Raw genomic sequence first — 15,103 nt, forward strand, 5'->3', positions numbered from 1 at the left:
GGAGCGGCTGGGCCCGTGAGCCATGGCCGCTGAGCCTGCGCGTCTGGAGCCTGTGCTCCGCAACGGGAGAGGCCACAACAGTGAGAGGCCTGCGTACCACGAGAAAAAAAAAAAAAAAAAAGTGTCAGATATGAAAGCCCATGGAATACCAAATTGGGAGCAAATTTTACTTTATCTGGCTTTTAGTGGGATTAATGGAAGTCTGTGATGATCCTTTTTTTTTTTTTTCTGAAATGACTAGCAATGTAAATGCTATTATCTACACCTGGCCCTAGTTTTCTGATGGGCACGCTTCTTCAGATTATAGCAGAGCATCTGCTTGGAGCTTAGATTTGTTTAGTGGGTAGAGGACAGCCAGAGCCTCTTGATTTTCTCATCTGTCCCACAGAGCTCTGCCTATTTGGTTTTAGTAAAACACTCAAATGCTTTGGAAAGTACACAATAAAACCCTATGATGGAAATACATGCAACAGGAAAAGTTCTGGGAACCGAGCAACATCACTTGAGTTTTTCTAGGCTGAATATAATAAAAGCCAAACGTCTGGGGCTTCTTGGTTTATGTATACAGACCTCCAACTTGCATTTCAACTGCTAGAGATGTCTAAGATAGATAGCCTCCCTGTTGACTAAACAGTGTTATCAGCAAGAAGCTTATGAAGCAGATCTAAACCTGGGCATGGATTTTCAGGACCTTTGTCTAATACTGTGAGTGCTGGCCTCATTTGACGATTTTACATACTTTCTCTTCAGCTTGTTTTTCTCTGTTTTGTAACTTAGATTTCATTTTTTATCATGTTTTCAAAACCACCACCCTATTTTTTTTAATCTTCCAAGTCTGATGTGCTCTGTCTTTCAGGTGGCAATTCACTCTGTGCTCGAAAAACTTTTTAGAAGCATTTGGAGTTTACCCAACAGCAGAGCCCCGTTTGCTATAAAATACTTTTTTGACTTTTTGGATGCCCAGGCTGAAAGCAAAAAAATCACAGATCCTGATGTTGTACATATTTGGAAAACAAACAGGTGGGACCAAACAGTAGGTGATTACTGTTTTCAAGAACCTGGGTCAGAATCTTAACTAAAAGAAGGGCATGGATGGTTACAGAAGGATTCATTTACCCCTATCTTAGAGTTTTTTGGCTTGGTGAGCTATCATGTCAAAGCAGTTTCTTGCTGTTACTATTTTTAAACAATAAACAAAACCATTCCTGTGCTGAGACTCCTAGTCTTTAGGACAAAGAAAATAAACTCTATTATCTTTAAACAAGTTTAGCTTGACCAGTAAAAGATGAGAAATTAATATTTTGTGGTTTTATCATACAATTTTCCATTAGAGAAGACTCTTAAATTTGTCCCTCAGAGAATTACTCTTTGCGGTTTCCAAGTTGTCTATTTTGTATAGAAATTTCTCCTTTTATTTGATCAAATGCCATGAGAATTAGTCAAAGGGTTGTATTTTGTTTTGTTTTTTAATACTTTACCTTAAGCTGAGGCAAGGCATCCAAATTAAAATTTCTCCTCAGTAAAGAAACATAGCTCATTACCTCTAATTGAAATACTCTGTGCATGGGTGAATGAGAGTTAGTTATGATGTAATAGAACTTCTCAGTGCAACCTCAAGCCCTTCTAAGCACTGGGGTTAGCCAGACCATTTTAAATAAGTGTTAAAAGCTCCAGGTCTATCCTAACTCTGTACTCTGGCTCCCTCCCTCCCTTTGTTCTGGCCTCTCCTTCCCAGGCCCCGCTTCTCCCACACCCAGCTCTGGTGCCACGGGGGAAAATTTCACTGTGAAGACAGTAGCACACGAGCAGGGGCACTAGTCAGGACAGGAGAGCTACTGAGAGGCCCAGCAGCCCATATGATGGAGGGAATTAGCTAGGCCACAGGACTCTGAATGACTTCCAAGTTCATATGCAAATATCTGAGTACCAACTGTATACCAAGTATTGTTTGTTAGGTGTTGGAGATAAATAGACAGAAATCCGTGTTCTTACAGCGCTTGCATTTTAACAGGTAAATTGTGGTATATTAGAAGTCGGTTAGTGCAGTGCACAGAGTGGGGAAAAAAGGATAGAGACAGGATAGGGTGGTCGGAGGCCTCAGGAGATGACATTTGGATCAGGTCTTCAAAGAAAGAGGGCACAAACCGTGAGACCGTCTGGGGCAAGACCGTATCAGAAAGACGGACAAAAGCAAAGTCCTGAGGCACAAGCCTGCCCGGTATGTATGAAGAGGAGCGAGAGGCCAGTGGAGTTGGGGCGAGTAAGGTGAAGAGTAGTAGCTGAGGGCCCAGGCCTAGATCATGCAGGGGTTTTCTCCAGAGAGGGATGGAGAGCCACAGGGGGTTTTGAACAGAGGAGGCACAGGACCTGATTCTGAGTTGAGGATTGCTAGTACCTGTGGGAGAATTAACTGTTGGGAACTGGGGGGTAATAATCTAGGTAAGAGATGACAGTGGCTTAGGCCGGGGTGTAGCACTTAGAGGGGGTGAGAAGAGGTCAGGTTCTAGAGATCTGATGAGATATTCTCATTGGTAACCATTATCTAATAAATATAATCTGGAATTTTTGTGGAGAAAATTCTTGTCAAGGGCCACTTTCAGACTTCTCCAGTCCTCCCTTTCAGTAGCTCTGACAGTTTAACCCCTTCTCGTTCTGAGTGATGCTGCCATCTGTTGCTTGGTATATTTGGCAAAGCAGACTTGCATACTTCAATGACAAGGACAAAAACACCCGTTTACAAACTGTGATAAACAGAGCATCTGCCTCATATGAATGGCTGTATTTGAAGAGAGATTTCTCTCTCTTGGAACAGCCTCCCTCTTCGCTTCTGGGTAAATATCCTGAAGAACCCTCAGTTTGTCTTTGACATTAAGAAGACACCACACATAGATGGCTGTTTGTCAGTGATCGCCCAGGCGTTCATGGACGCGTTTTCCCTCACAGAGCAGCAACTTGGAAAGGTAAGGCCCAGCTTTAGGATTTCCTGTACGTATTTCTGTCGTCTTCCTTGTAAACATTCAAATAATAAACCATACCAGCTAAAAAGAAAGTCAGTGATAGTCACTGAAAATTTGCTTTTCTTCAAAAAAATCTCTCATTTATTTCTATTTTTAATCTAGTTTAAGTGAAAACCAAAATAGATTATCTCTACCCTACTGCAGACTCCGCCTGTGAAAACCTTTTGTTTCCTAGAAAAATCGTCTACAGGCGCTAATAAACTATGAACCCAAAGTATGAAACCATTGAAATTTGCCTAAATTAATTCCATCTGAATATAACTAAAATCGTCTACTTGAATACAACAAATTTCTGATGGGGAAGAAAATCTTGCCTGAGATTTCTAATACCTCTAGTTTGTCAGTTTACAATCAAATCAATATTGTTTTTCCTATGGTTTTCTTTGCTGAGCAAAAGCTCTAAAAAATACAGAGGAAACTTTGAAAGAGATGTTTTGGTCTTATTCAGGTACTCAGAAATATATTAAACTGAGCAGTACCTGTATCTCATGGGTTTAGAAAATCTTTTCATGCTGAGCAGTGGCTCTCTGGTGGAAGGATGTTCAGAGTGTCTGGAATAAAGTGTGATGCACGTGTCATAGGTGCCTCAGACTCCTAGTCTAAATCCAAACTCACCGCAAACCAAACCTGTTTTTGACTTTTATTTTCCTAGCATTGTGTAGTCTCTCAAGGTAGAATCCTTGGCATTACCTTCAACTCCTTCTTCCTCCCACCTCTATCTCCAACTGGTTACTACTCATTTCTGTCCCTTTCTTCTCACTCCTCTGACCTATCCCTTCGTCCCTTCTCCACTGGGTAACTGCCTGCTAACTGGTGTCCTGACCCCTGCTGTCTGCCTCATCCCCCTTTCACTGTGTCTCAGGTTATCTTTCTAAGACATAACTCTGATCTTGTCAGGCTCCTGCTTAGTTAAACACTGCAAATACTTCCCATTACCCACCAGATACCATCTTCACGGTGCCACATGGCCCTTCCTGCCTGGGCTTCAAGTCTCTTTTCTGGCCTCCTCGTTTTCTTGCCCAGCCCTTCTGCCTTCTATGCTGTGGCTTTTATTTTAGCTTTCCCAAACTTACCAAGAGCTTGTTTTCACATCCCTTGGCTCATCCCTTTCCTGTCTCATAACCCCTCTGTCTAGTAAAACCCTACTTATTCATTCATTCAAGAAACATGATTCCCTAATGTGTACCAGAAACTGTAGGAGAATCAGATTAGTCTAAACATACCTACTCTGTGACTGTTCCCCTGATGGATTTCCCATGCACTTTCTTTTGACCAATACAGTTCTTCCTAGCACGCAATACACGGAAAGACACGTAACTGGTTATTTATCCATAGTAAAAATGGCTGTTTGTTATTGCTTACTTACTATGTTCCTGGCATATTTCGATTAATCCTCACAAGAACCCCATGAAGTACTTACTATTATCCTCATTTTATAGATGAGGAATTGATGTTCTGAGAGGTTACAAGTCTTGTTTAAGATCGTATGTCTAACTCTATGGTCCTTTTCTTTGCTCTATACTCTGCTACTAATTAATTACTCGTGTTTTAGTAAGCACTGTGTAAGTTTGTCTTCCCTGATAGATTGTAAGCTTCTTAAGGGCAGGTACTGGTTTGTTTTTCATTCAATGCCTACCCACAGTCCCTGGCTAAATAAATCTTTATTGAATGAATGATCGCATGAGTTGTGGGTTCTACTTAAACTTGACAGGTGAAAAAAATCTCAGCAATTATCTCAGTCTAGGCATCCTTCAGAATGATTCATCAAGCCATTGATTGATAGGCCATTCAAGCCATCAATACGTTTAAAAATGTACAGTGACACTGGCCCTATCATTAACTCACCTATCTATCTATCTTCCCTGAGGAGTGATGCAATAAAAATACATATTCCAAGACAAGAAAAATTTAAGCAAATTTTTGTTTGGGCCTCCTCCCTCTCTTCTAGTGTGCATTGTGCACCTGCTTTCTGAATTAACCAGACCTCCCTGATGGCAGAAACACCTGCTGAACCATAAAGATCAATTTTTCTTCTGTCACTAGCTGTGTAACTCCTTAGAAGATAACATTCCTTTCTCAGTCCTGTAAGGTGTCACGATGACCCACCACCCTCCTTATATGTGCAGAACAGACTGGTCAGATGACCTGGGGAGATACTGGGTTGCACCTAATGGAAGCTCTTAGCTTAAATATTTACTTATGACCTGATTAATGCTACTACCTATATTACTTATGTTCTGCCTATTTTACAAGATTACTGTTTCTTGCATTACCAAATGTGTGACTGAGCCTCCAATAAAAATGATGACTAGGTGACTTGAAATGATTGACCAAATATCAATGTTTGTAACAGTGTAATTCTAGATGTGGGAAGAAGCAACAGGAGGGAACCTGGACCATTCCTGGACCATAACAGACTAGTAAGACAGGTGGTCCAGAGGCTTTTGGCTACTGTTAATGGGGCCTACCTCGTTCAGTAATAGCACAGTGAGTGGCCTATCAATGAAATCCTCATCTGACCTGGGAATGAGCATTCCTGGTCATGAAATGCCTCCCCAGCATGGGTCAAAATAAAAAATGATGCCCATCATCCAGCTCTGTAAGAATCAAGTCATTAGTCACTGCAGTCACTGAACTATAATACACCCTGAAAGGAATTCAAGGCAAAGATCAGGATGAGGCATTCTGTGCTCTGGGAAAACTGGCAGAACTAGCCTTCAGTTAGATATTTTCAAGAGAAAATTTTATGAACTCAGTTTCTTGAATCTTCCCATACTTAGTTAATGGTTTTAGTGCATTTCTAAGATATCTGTTCCTCACAAATAGCAGTAACCTCAAATCACATATCACATATACAGGCCTCCCCCGGCTCCCTCTTCCAAACAGTGCTCACAGCTTTCTGAGAGGCTGTCTCCTGGGTCATAATCCTCAGATTGGCCCGAATACATTTTTCCATTTCTTTCTTATATTGACTATTAATTTTTCTTTGACAGTAGATGTTAATTTTGTCAAAATTATAACTTTTAAAAACAAACCTTCATTTAAATTTTAATATCACTGTTAAAATTACTTAAAAACATTCAAACTGCCAGGGAATTTTTGCAAAATGAGACAGCAGAGCCACCAATACTAATGACCATGAGCTTTCCTGAGGACGCTGGAAGATCTTTATAATCTTATAAAATAGAAGGGAAAAGCAGAAAAATCTGCCACTGCCAATTACTTACCACGTTCATGGTTATATAAAGGGCTCAATCAGACCTACACTCAAACCTTTTATAAATGCCAGAATTCACTGGTGGGTGAGGATGAGAGCAAATGTTTTAATTCAGGCTTTTTACAACTATTAGTAATGAACTATGATTGAAATAAGTTCCATTGTTACAGTAACTCAAAATTATGCAAAAATAATAATTTCAGTTCTTTTATGAGAGGAAGGCAGAATATATTAGCATTTAATCTGCCTGAAAATAACAGTGACTCACCAGAACTATCTGGATAGCAGTCAATCATGCAGTCAACAACGTTTATGAAGGCCTACTGTATGAAGAATCCTTGTTACCAGGAGATAATAGTGGCAGAGGTTCAGCTACACTGGTACTCTTATAAATTCCCCATGGTTTTTTAAAAACTCTTGGCGGTGGTTGTTTTTCAGGAAGCACCAACTAATAAACTTCTCTATGCCAAGGATATCCCAACCTACAAAGAGGAAGTCAAGTCTTATTACAAAGCAATCAGGGATTTGCCTCCATTGTCATCTTCAGAGATGGAAGAATTCTTAACTCAGGAATCTAAGGTATTGTTACAAAGTAAAAAGACTGTATTTGGATATTTCTTTTAAAAAAAGCCATTTCAGAATCTCTCAACAAGGCTTTATTTCTTTAAGAAACATGAAAATGAATTTAATGAAGAAGTGGCCTTGACAGAAATCTACAAATACATCATAAAATATTTTGATGAGGTAAGATTTTAAATAACACTTTAAAAAATAGATATGAATCAGTCACCAGAATTTGGTTATAAAGCATTCTGTAGGTCTCAGGACAGCTCTGGTATCCCAAATGGCCAGAAAGGGAGGCCAGGAAGCCTGTCTGAGATGGGGGATCCTGGCACCAAGCCAGACCCTGCACGTGGCTGCTGCCCCTCATAGTTTTATTATGCTGATCGCTTTTGGACCAGCCATTTACATTTGAGTTAATGGGGCCTATAGCCATACTGGCACAGTTAACTTTGATGAGTAAGTAGTGGTCCTAATAAAAGGGGCCTGCTTATGCTTGGTTGTAATCTGCTAAAATGAAAGCTAAGCTTGTTAAATCGCCTAGATTCTGTATTCAGTAGTTAAAGTATGACATATTTCTAACTTAAGCAACTATTTCAATAAACCATTCTCCTTTATGATTAATCCTCCTTAATCTGGATTTTTTTCTTTGGGAATTCACACAGACACAGTCATCAGATGCGCTGTTTCCAAATATGTTAATTCCCCCTTCCCTGATTCCCCCCACTCAGTCATGCTGGGACAGGCTATCCATGTCAATGGTGAGAATAGCTCACCAATTCCATTTGCTACTTGAAGATCAAGTGAAGCACTAAGGTAGGGTAGAGGCAATGAGTTCCTTAAACATGATAAGCATCCCTCTTTCCAGGGGTCAGGGGTTAGAAGGGAAGCACTGGGGAAGGGAGGGGAGAGGAGGGACTACACTGCCCAGGAAGGGAGGGGAGGGGAGGGGAGGGGAGGGAAGTAGACGTCTCTGACCAGGATGCCCCTGCCTGCTGCATTTAAGAAGAAATACTTGCCTGCATGTTGGCTGCCCAGGAATGCTTGCTGTGCTTGGAATGGCTGTAACATAATGCATAAAACAGGGCCTTGAAATTCTGGCCCCATATTTGTAAGCAAATAGCTTGGTATTTCTTGTGAGCTTCTATTTTAAACCTAAGCGTTGTTGATCCTGTGATAATGACTTAGCAAAACAACTTGCAAAGTGAGTATGTAAATGATTAAAGAAAATGTTGGCATCTGTTTAATACAGATTTTACCACTCACAGCATCAGGAATGCAAAAAAAAAACCAGAATTGTAATGCTAAAAACCACAGTATCTAAAATAACTGTTCTAATTGTCAACAGATTCTAAATAAACTAGAAAGAGAACGAGGGCTGGAAGAAGCTCAGAAACAACTCTTGCATGTAAAAGTCTTATTTGATGAAAAGAAGAAATGCAAGTGGATGTAAGCACTCTGGGGCCTGGCTTAATCTGGTAAAGTTCTTCAGACGACTTGGGAGCAAAATGGCTGCTTAAGCTACTCTGTGTCGTTAATTTTTTAAGTTTGCACATAGGTTCCACTTTGAGCACTGTCTTTTTTAAGAGAGCAAGGCACGTGCACCGCTTTTAGAAAGCATACCAAGCACCGTGCCTGTGTGTGTACTGTGGGAGTGCTTCTGTACATAGAGATGGAGTGGTTGTCACAAACAGCCTCCTTGTTCACAGAGAATACAGGGCCAGTAAGCAAGGGTCAGTATTGTAACTACAGTCTCCACTTAAGCACAATGATATACGTGGTTTTGTTTGAAAACTACAGCTGTGTAGCACTTGTGACTACGCTGCACCTCTGCAGACCAGGGACACTGCCAGTGATCAAAACAAAATGTGAAATGAGTCATCTGGAAACAAGGTAGGGGTGTTAGGGCAACCTTGAGGACTTGCAGCATTGAAACTTTCCCCGGTAGTTCTTGGAAAAGCTGACCGCAGAATTTGGTAGTGTGTACACTTAGCATTTGTGAGTGTGTGTGTGTGTTTTTAAACCAAAAACTAACAGTGTTGCAACATTGTTGAAAGGGCTCGTGTTTTTCAGTGGTCACCGACTGTACTCCATCAAACTCACCTCCATTTCACTAAGGAACTCTAAAGCAAGGAGAGGGAGTAGGCTTCTTTAAATGCGACAGCATTTTACCCAGATACTTTAAAGTATGTACGTTTTCTTCATTTTATTTTTTTCATATTAAATGTATTTGATAGTGGACACGTTGGCTATTGTAAAAAAAAAAAAAAAAAAATCAGTAGCTTATTTCTGTCTAAACACTTCGATCAGAACTGTCTGTGGAAGAGTTAACTCACTCCCCTAATCCTACATCTCTATATTACTGTCTCCTTGCTTTAGATTTCTGGTGAACCCTGTGGTTATAAATACTTGTGTGTGATTAAAAAAAACTACATTTTACATTTCATGAAATTGCTGTTCACACTAGAGTATTATATATGAATATATATTTGAGGCCCATGGCCTGAAAAATATTAGTATACAACTTGGTATCTTAGTCTTACGATGTACTTTTTGAGAGTATTCCTCACAAGAGAAAGAGTTAAAAAAAAAACCTGTTTTATTCATGCCTTTTTTTAAAAGAATTCCCTATCTAGTTATACTGTAGTCTTTTTATTGCTGATTTTTTATTCCTGAATTTTTGCTGCTCATGACCAACTTTAATACCACTGTGTTTTCCTTCTATTAAACCAGAAGTAAAAAGTGTAATTGGCAACTCAAACTCTCCTTGTGGCACCTCTACCCTTGGTGCTCCAAATCCCAGATTGAGGAGAGAAATTTTTTCAAGTAGCAAATCAAACATTGATCACACATTCCTTAAAATCATTTACCAACACTGTATGGGATATCAGGATTTAAATGTGAATTTGTCTTAAATGAATGCAGTTCTTTTTGCTCCTCACTATCTGGTAAAGAGTGAGAGGTGACACCTCACAAACTGATCAGATAAAATAAGCATTTATTGCCCTGATAGGCACCTTCCCAATCCTGTCGCTTTTGACCATTATCTGTCCAATGGACACACCTCAAAAATACTACCAAATAGGTTACTTATGAAGGTGAGAGGTCTGGTCCCCATCTAAGGCTGCTACAGTCTTGATGTGAAGGGGTTCACAAGAGAAGAGTAGGAGAGTTGAGAGCCAAGGGTAGGAGAGTTGCCCAGAAGACTTCCCTTCTTTAGGGTACAGAAATGCTAAGAAATCTCAAAGGATCAGTTACAGCTTTATCTAAGTATTCAGTAAATGCTACATGAGGGTGTCCCTGTCCAGCTCTCTGGCACATGAGTCCTGTGTGGAGACTTACCTTCTTTTCCAGGGACTGTGCTGCTGGGAACTTTGGGCAAGTCACTTACCTCTTTGTGCCTCAATTTCTGTATAATATTTCTAAGCTACCTCACTGAGGTGGTGTGAAGATTCACTAATGTATGTAGCGTGTTTGTCAATCCTCCAGTGAAAAGCACTATCTGGATCACATTAGCCAAATGCAGTAAATGGCCAAATTAGATGTGTGCTGAAGACAATCAGTCACTGGGTCTATATTAAACAGCAACCAGAGAAACAAATGGCAAACATTGTCTATTTTCAAGTTTCTTTGCATATTTTTTTGGTGCAAAACCATTTATAAACAACTTTCTTTTTCTAACACTAGTGTCTACAGCAGCATTTAAAAATTAATTCTGTTACCTTTTTCTGTATTAGGGATTTAAAGTCTATTTCTTATTGTATACCTGATTGAAGCCGTTCTTGGAGATGAATGTTTTAAATGTCTATATCCAAAAATAAACATTTTGATGTAAATGTGGACTGTTTTTGTCTTTTTCCTCCTTCAAATTTTCTAGTTATAATTTTTAAATTCTGAGTGGCTCCATGGAAATTAATTATTTTTCAAAAACAAAGTGTCGGGCTTCCCTGGTGGCGCAGTGGTTGAGAGTCCGCCTGCCGATGCAGGGCACACGGGTTCGTGCCCAGGTCCGGGAAGATCCCACATGCCGCGGAGCGGCTGGGCCCGTGAGCCTGCGTGTCCGGAGCCTGTGCTCCGCAACGGGAGAGGCCACAACAGTGAGAGGCCCGCATACCAAAAAAAAAAAAAAAAAAAAAACAACAAAGTGTCACTGTATACGCTCTGTAAATTAGCAGCTATATATATAGTTAAGTAAATCTAGTTTCTTCTAAATGATGTTAAGGCTGCGCAATTTCACTCCTGGCCTCCACTATCAATTAACTTGGACTTTTGAATGTGAAGACATGGATAATGAACTGGAATTCCACTTAGTCCGGCAGACTTGAGCTTTGCCTTGTTGACGTGAAGTTATTCCAGCAGAATGCCTTAAAAATGTGACATAAAAAAGCAAATGGGGACTTACCTGGTGGCGCAGTGGTTAAGAATCCACCTGCCAATGCAGGGGACACGGGTTCGAGCCCTGGTCTGGGAAGATCCCACATCCTGCGGAGCAACTAAGCCCGCCCGCGCCCCTAGAGTCCGTGCTCCACAAGAGAAGCCACCGCAATGAAAAGCCCACGCGCTGCAATGAACAGTAGTCCCTGCTCCTGCAACTAGAGAAAGCCCGGGTGCAGCAACGAAGACCCAACACAGCCGAAAATGAATAAATAAATTCATAAAAAAAAAAAAAGTAAATGATGGCATACTTAGGGACACACAGAAATAAAACATTTATAACAGTTTGGTTAGATCCAAAACAGTAGGAGGCAAAGTTAAAAACCAGCAATATTTCTAAAGGGACCCCACTGGGTTCAAGTTTTACAATGAATGGCCCTTGTTTTATACAGACACAGGATTTAATTATTTGTACTTTGTTATTTTCTATCAATCCTAACCCAACGAAGCCAAAATTAGTGAGATCTTCTACACTGTATGGTTAAAACAAAATTAAACACAAAACAATAGTTAGAAAAATATTTATTAAGCTCTTTAATAAATTATGTGCACACAGCTTTTAGAAAAGGTAGTGTTTTATAATATATATCTAGATATCTATTTTTTTATACTAACTCTAAAATTGTCATTTTTCAAGAACTAGAGGTTTATAACTCATATATAGTAAACCAGAAAATGTTCACTGACCCTGTTATTGCCGAGCATCTCAAAGAGGAAGAGGGAATTCAAGATGGGCATGTTTTAGGCAAAGTGCCAAAAAATTCAACAAAGTAAGATTAATAAAATAATTTAAAAACTTGATTCCCTAATGAGTTGCTTTTATTTGTTCATTTATTTCACATTCTCAAAGGGTTGTCAATAATATTCTAAATATCTCTGAAGCTGCTTTAGTGCTTCACTTATCATTAGTATAACCCTAAAATCCTGACATTCATTCAACATATCATGTACTGGTACCTTCTCTTGAGGCACATTCAAGTGTTTTGGCAAACAGTAATAAAGTATCTAAATACCACATACATTAAAACTTCAAGCCTTATTGAGTCACTGATTTTGATCCCTTTTGATCTGCCTTTTCTCCAAGAAAATCATTCCCCAGGAAATCCAAGTTCCTCTAGTTGTTTTCTTTGTGTCGTTTCTAGTTCTTCTAGTCTTTTGCGAAGTAGAGAGAGTTCCCTTTGATGCTGCTCCTCCTTAAAAGCACAGAAAGAGGAAAAAAAAAAAAGAAAAGAAAAAGCACACCAAAAAAGACTGTTAGAAAAACTGGTGGAAAAATAGCCGTTAGGCAGCGGCCTCAGTGCCTCTTTTATTCAGGCCTGCAACATCTGGCAAGAAAAGGATGACCATTTTAGCAGTCTAAGAACACCAGCATGGTCTAGACTACCAACTAGTCCTCGCTTCTCTCCTGCCTCTGGCTGTAGCCTTCAGCAAAAACCCAAAGTTTGTTCCTCTCTAGGCGTAAAATTCACCAGGGAGTGAATTAGATAATAGTAATGTAGGGCTCAGCTGTACTTATATGGCAACTTTCTAATGTGATGAGAGTTTAATAGCAGTTTATCATATAAACAAAGCACTTCATCTGAGATTCAGTTCAGTGACTTACAACATTAAAAATCTTCAGTGCTTACAACATTACAAAATGTCATTGCTTATTAACAGTTCATCTTCTGAAAATCATCCAATCAATTTGATTCCATCAACATCTCAGGGATCTGATAAAGTAGAACCATCTCAGGTTTTGGAATTAGACAGATTTAGGTATGAAACTCAACTCTCACTTAGCTATGACCTTAGTCAAGTCACTTCACCTCTCTGACTCAGCTTCCTCATCTGCAAGCTGGGAACACTAATACCTTCCCTCAAAGCATTTTTCATTAGGATTAAATATTGTATGGAAAATACATAGTGCAGTACATTTGTGTAAATGTTGGTAGTAATTAGTATTGTATGAGTGACTACAAACTCAACAGTTATTCAAAGACTTATCAGTTAGGCTTCTTCCTTTCAATTGCCCAATAGGAGAGTTTACTCCTAGCACCATCACTAAAGGATAGGATAGACTCAAATCCACTATGCCTCTCAGGAGACTTTTCTGGTAAAGATTTAAGTTTTTAACTATTTAAACAGGTAAAAACTTATGGAAATATTTATCTAACTTTTTTCCCTAAAATAAATGCTCATACCTGCATATGAGGAGGAAAGGATAGTTCCATGCCTGGAATCACAGTTGATGACTGAAAGCTAACAGGATTGATGGATGCTGTTGAAGGTATGTTAGGACCCAAAATTAAACTTCGAAATTCATTATGTCTTCTCTGTATATCCTTTAGTCTTTTTTGAAGCCTTGTATATTCTTCAAATGGAACATTTTGTCTTAAAAAGAGAACGTTTCTGTTGTTTAAGTTACATTCTATTGAAGAACGGTATGAATCACAGAACATAATTTTAATTGGAAGAGAAGGATTTCTAAATTATAAGATTTATCTATATATAATATACACATAAAATTTGGTTTATCTAGAAAGATAAACAGAAACATGATATGACATCTTAATTATATGCGTTATTGTTGGCCCTGCAGGCTATCAACTGATTTTAAAGTTTTATTTGCCAATTAATCAAAGATTAAAAATCTTTTGATACTTTTACTTTCATTTCCACTTTACTCTGCCAACCCATGAATCCTGAAACTAAAAGGAGACTCCTTAAACCAAAAGGGTGCCTTATTTTACTGCAGGAATCAAATAGAAATAGAGAAAATACTAGGTTGAATCTTTCTTTTAAAAAAAGGAATGATTTGTTTATTTATGGCTGTGTTGGGTCTTCGTTGCTGCACGCGGGCTGGCTCTAGTTGCAGTGAGTGGGGGCTACTCTTCATTGCAGTACGTGGGCTTCTCATTGCAGTGCATTCTCTTGTTGCAGAGCACAGACTCTAGGGCTTCAGTAGTTGTGGCTCGCGGGCTCTAGAGTTCAAGCTCAGTAGTTGTGGCGCATGGGATCTAGAGCACAGGCTCAGTAGTTGTGGCACACAAGCTTAGCTGCTCCACAGCATGTGGGATCTTCCTGGACCAGGGCTCAAACCCGTGTCCCCTGCACTGGCAGGCAGATTCTTAAACACTGTGCCACCAGGGAAGCCCTAGGTTGAATCTTATGAATGCCAACCCGCGTCCCCTGCATCGGCAGGCGGACTCTCAACCACTGCGCCACCAGGGAAGCCCTGAATGCCATTTTTGTAGGTGAAATATGGTCAAATATAGCAAATTTTATATTGTCCAATTTAATTTTTTAAAATATACCTAATGACAAAGGTAAAGCTACCCAACTTTAGGGGAAAATGACATGGATAAAAAAACCACTTTTCAGGCCTTCACAGATCACCACCTTTTTGGACATAAATTTCCTGACAATCAATCACACCAGTAATCAAATATAGTTTCAAAACCATTCGAAGTTCTAGGCAATCTGTGCCATAGCTGCCCAATCTTGAATTGGTAACACCTCCTCCATAACCATTAATTTTGAAATATTAAGTTAAATTTTTTTTTTTTTTTTTTTCCTGTACACAGGCCTCTCACTGTTGTGGCCTCTCCCTTTGCAGAGCACAGGCTCCGGACGCGCAGGCTCAGCGGCCATGGCTCACGGGCCCAGCCGCTCCGCGGCATGTGGGATCTTCCCGGACTGGGGCACGAACCCGTGTTCCCTGCATCGGCAGGCGGATTCTCAACCACTGCGCCACCAGGGAAGCCCTGAATTTTGTTTTAGAATGAATTTGGTGGCTTCTTACTTTGGAACAGAGAGTATTATAAAGTTGGCATTTATTCCACAGTCTAGAAACCTCTTGGATGTTCTAAAAAAACACAACTGTTCACATTTT

At 39.8% G+C, this 15,103-nt stretch overlaps 2 protein-coding genes and 1 long non-coding RNA gene across 4 annotated transcripts in view; 1 reads left to right on the forward strand and 2 right to left on the reverse strand.

The window, feature by feature from the left end:
• LOC129392172 (uncharacterized) overlaps positions 1–6,674 on the reverse strand; it is a 9,807-nt gene extending 3,133 nt beyond the window's left edge. The window contains exon 1 of the long non-coding RNA XR_008617560.1: positions 6,503–6,674. This is a non-coding gene — a long non-coding RNA (uncharacterized lncRNA). The remainder of the gene's footprint in view (positions 1–6,502) is intronic.
• PLXNC1 (plexin C1) overlaps positions 1–10,631 on the forward strand; it is a 146,457-nt gene extending 135,826 nt beyond the window's left edge. Inside the window, exons 27-32 of one of the 2 annotated variants that reach the window (XM_028490449.1) lie at positions 857–1,020; positions 2,813–2,960; positions 6,673–6,813; positions 6,904–6,978; positions 8,144–8,244; positions 8,596–10,631. In XM_028490449.1, the coding sequence (XP_028346250.1) occupies positions 857–1,020; positions 2,813–2,960; positions 6,673–6,813; positions 6,904–6,978; positions 8,144–8,244; positions 8,596–8,692 (726 nt within the window). In that variant the 3' untranslated portion in view covers positions 8,693–10,631. Of the gene's footprint in view, positions 1–856; positions 1,021–2,812; positions 2,961–6,672; positions 6,814–6,903; positions 6,979–8,143 lie in introns of both variants that reach the window. The other variant, XM_024127221.3, reaches the window with a different exon arrangement.
• A 1,165-nt stretch (positions 10,632–11,796) lies between these two features.
• The window catches only part of CEP83 (centrosomal protein 83), a 126,036-nt gene continuing 122,729 nt past the window's right edge, over positions 11,797–15,103 (reverse strand). The window contains exons 15-16 of the mRNA XM_007104760.4: positions 13,413–13,602; positions 11,797–12,422 (exon numbers count right to left, since the gene is read on the reverse strand). Of these exons, the coding sequence (XP_007104822.1) occupies positions 12,318–12,422; positions 13,413–13,602 (295 nt within the window). The 3' untranslated portion in view covers positions 11,797–12,317. The remainder of the gene's footprint in view (positions 12,423–13,412; positions 13,603–15,103) is intronic.

This window comes from Physeter macrocephalus, chromosome 6 (assembly GCF_002837175.3).
Source record: "Physeter macrocephalus isolate SW-GA chromosome 6, ASM283717v5, whole genome shotgun sequence".
NCBI lineage: Eukaryota > Metazoa > Chordata > Mammalia > Artiodactyla > Physeteridae > Physeter > Physeter macrocephalus.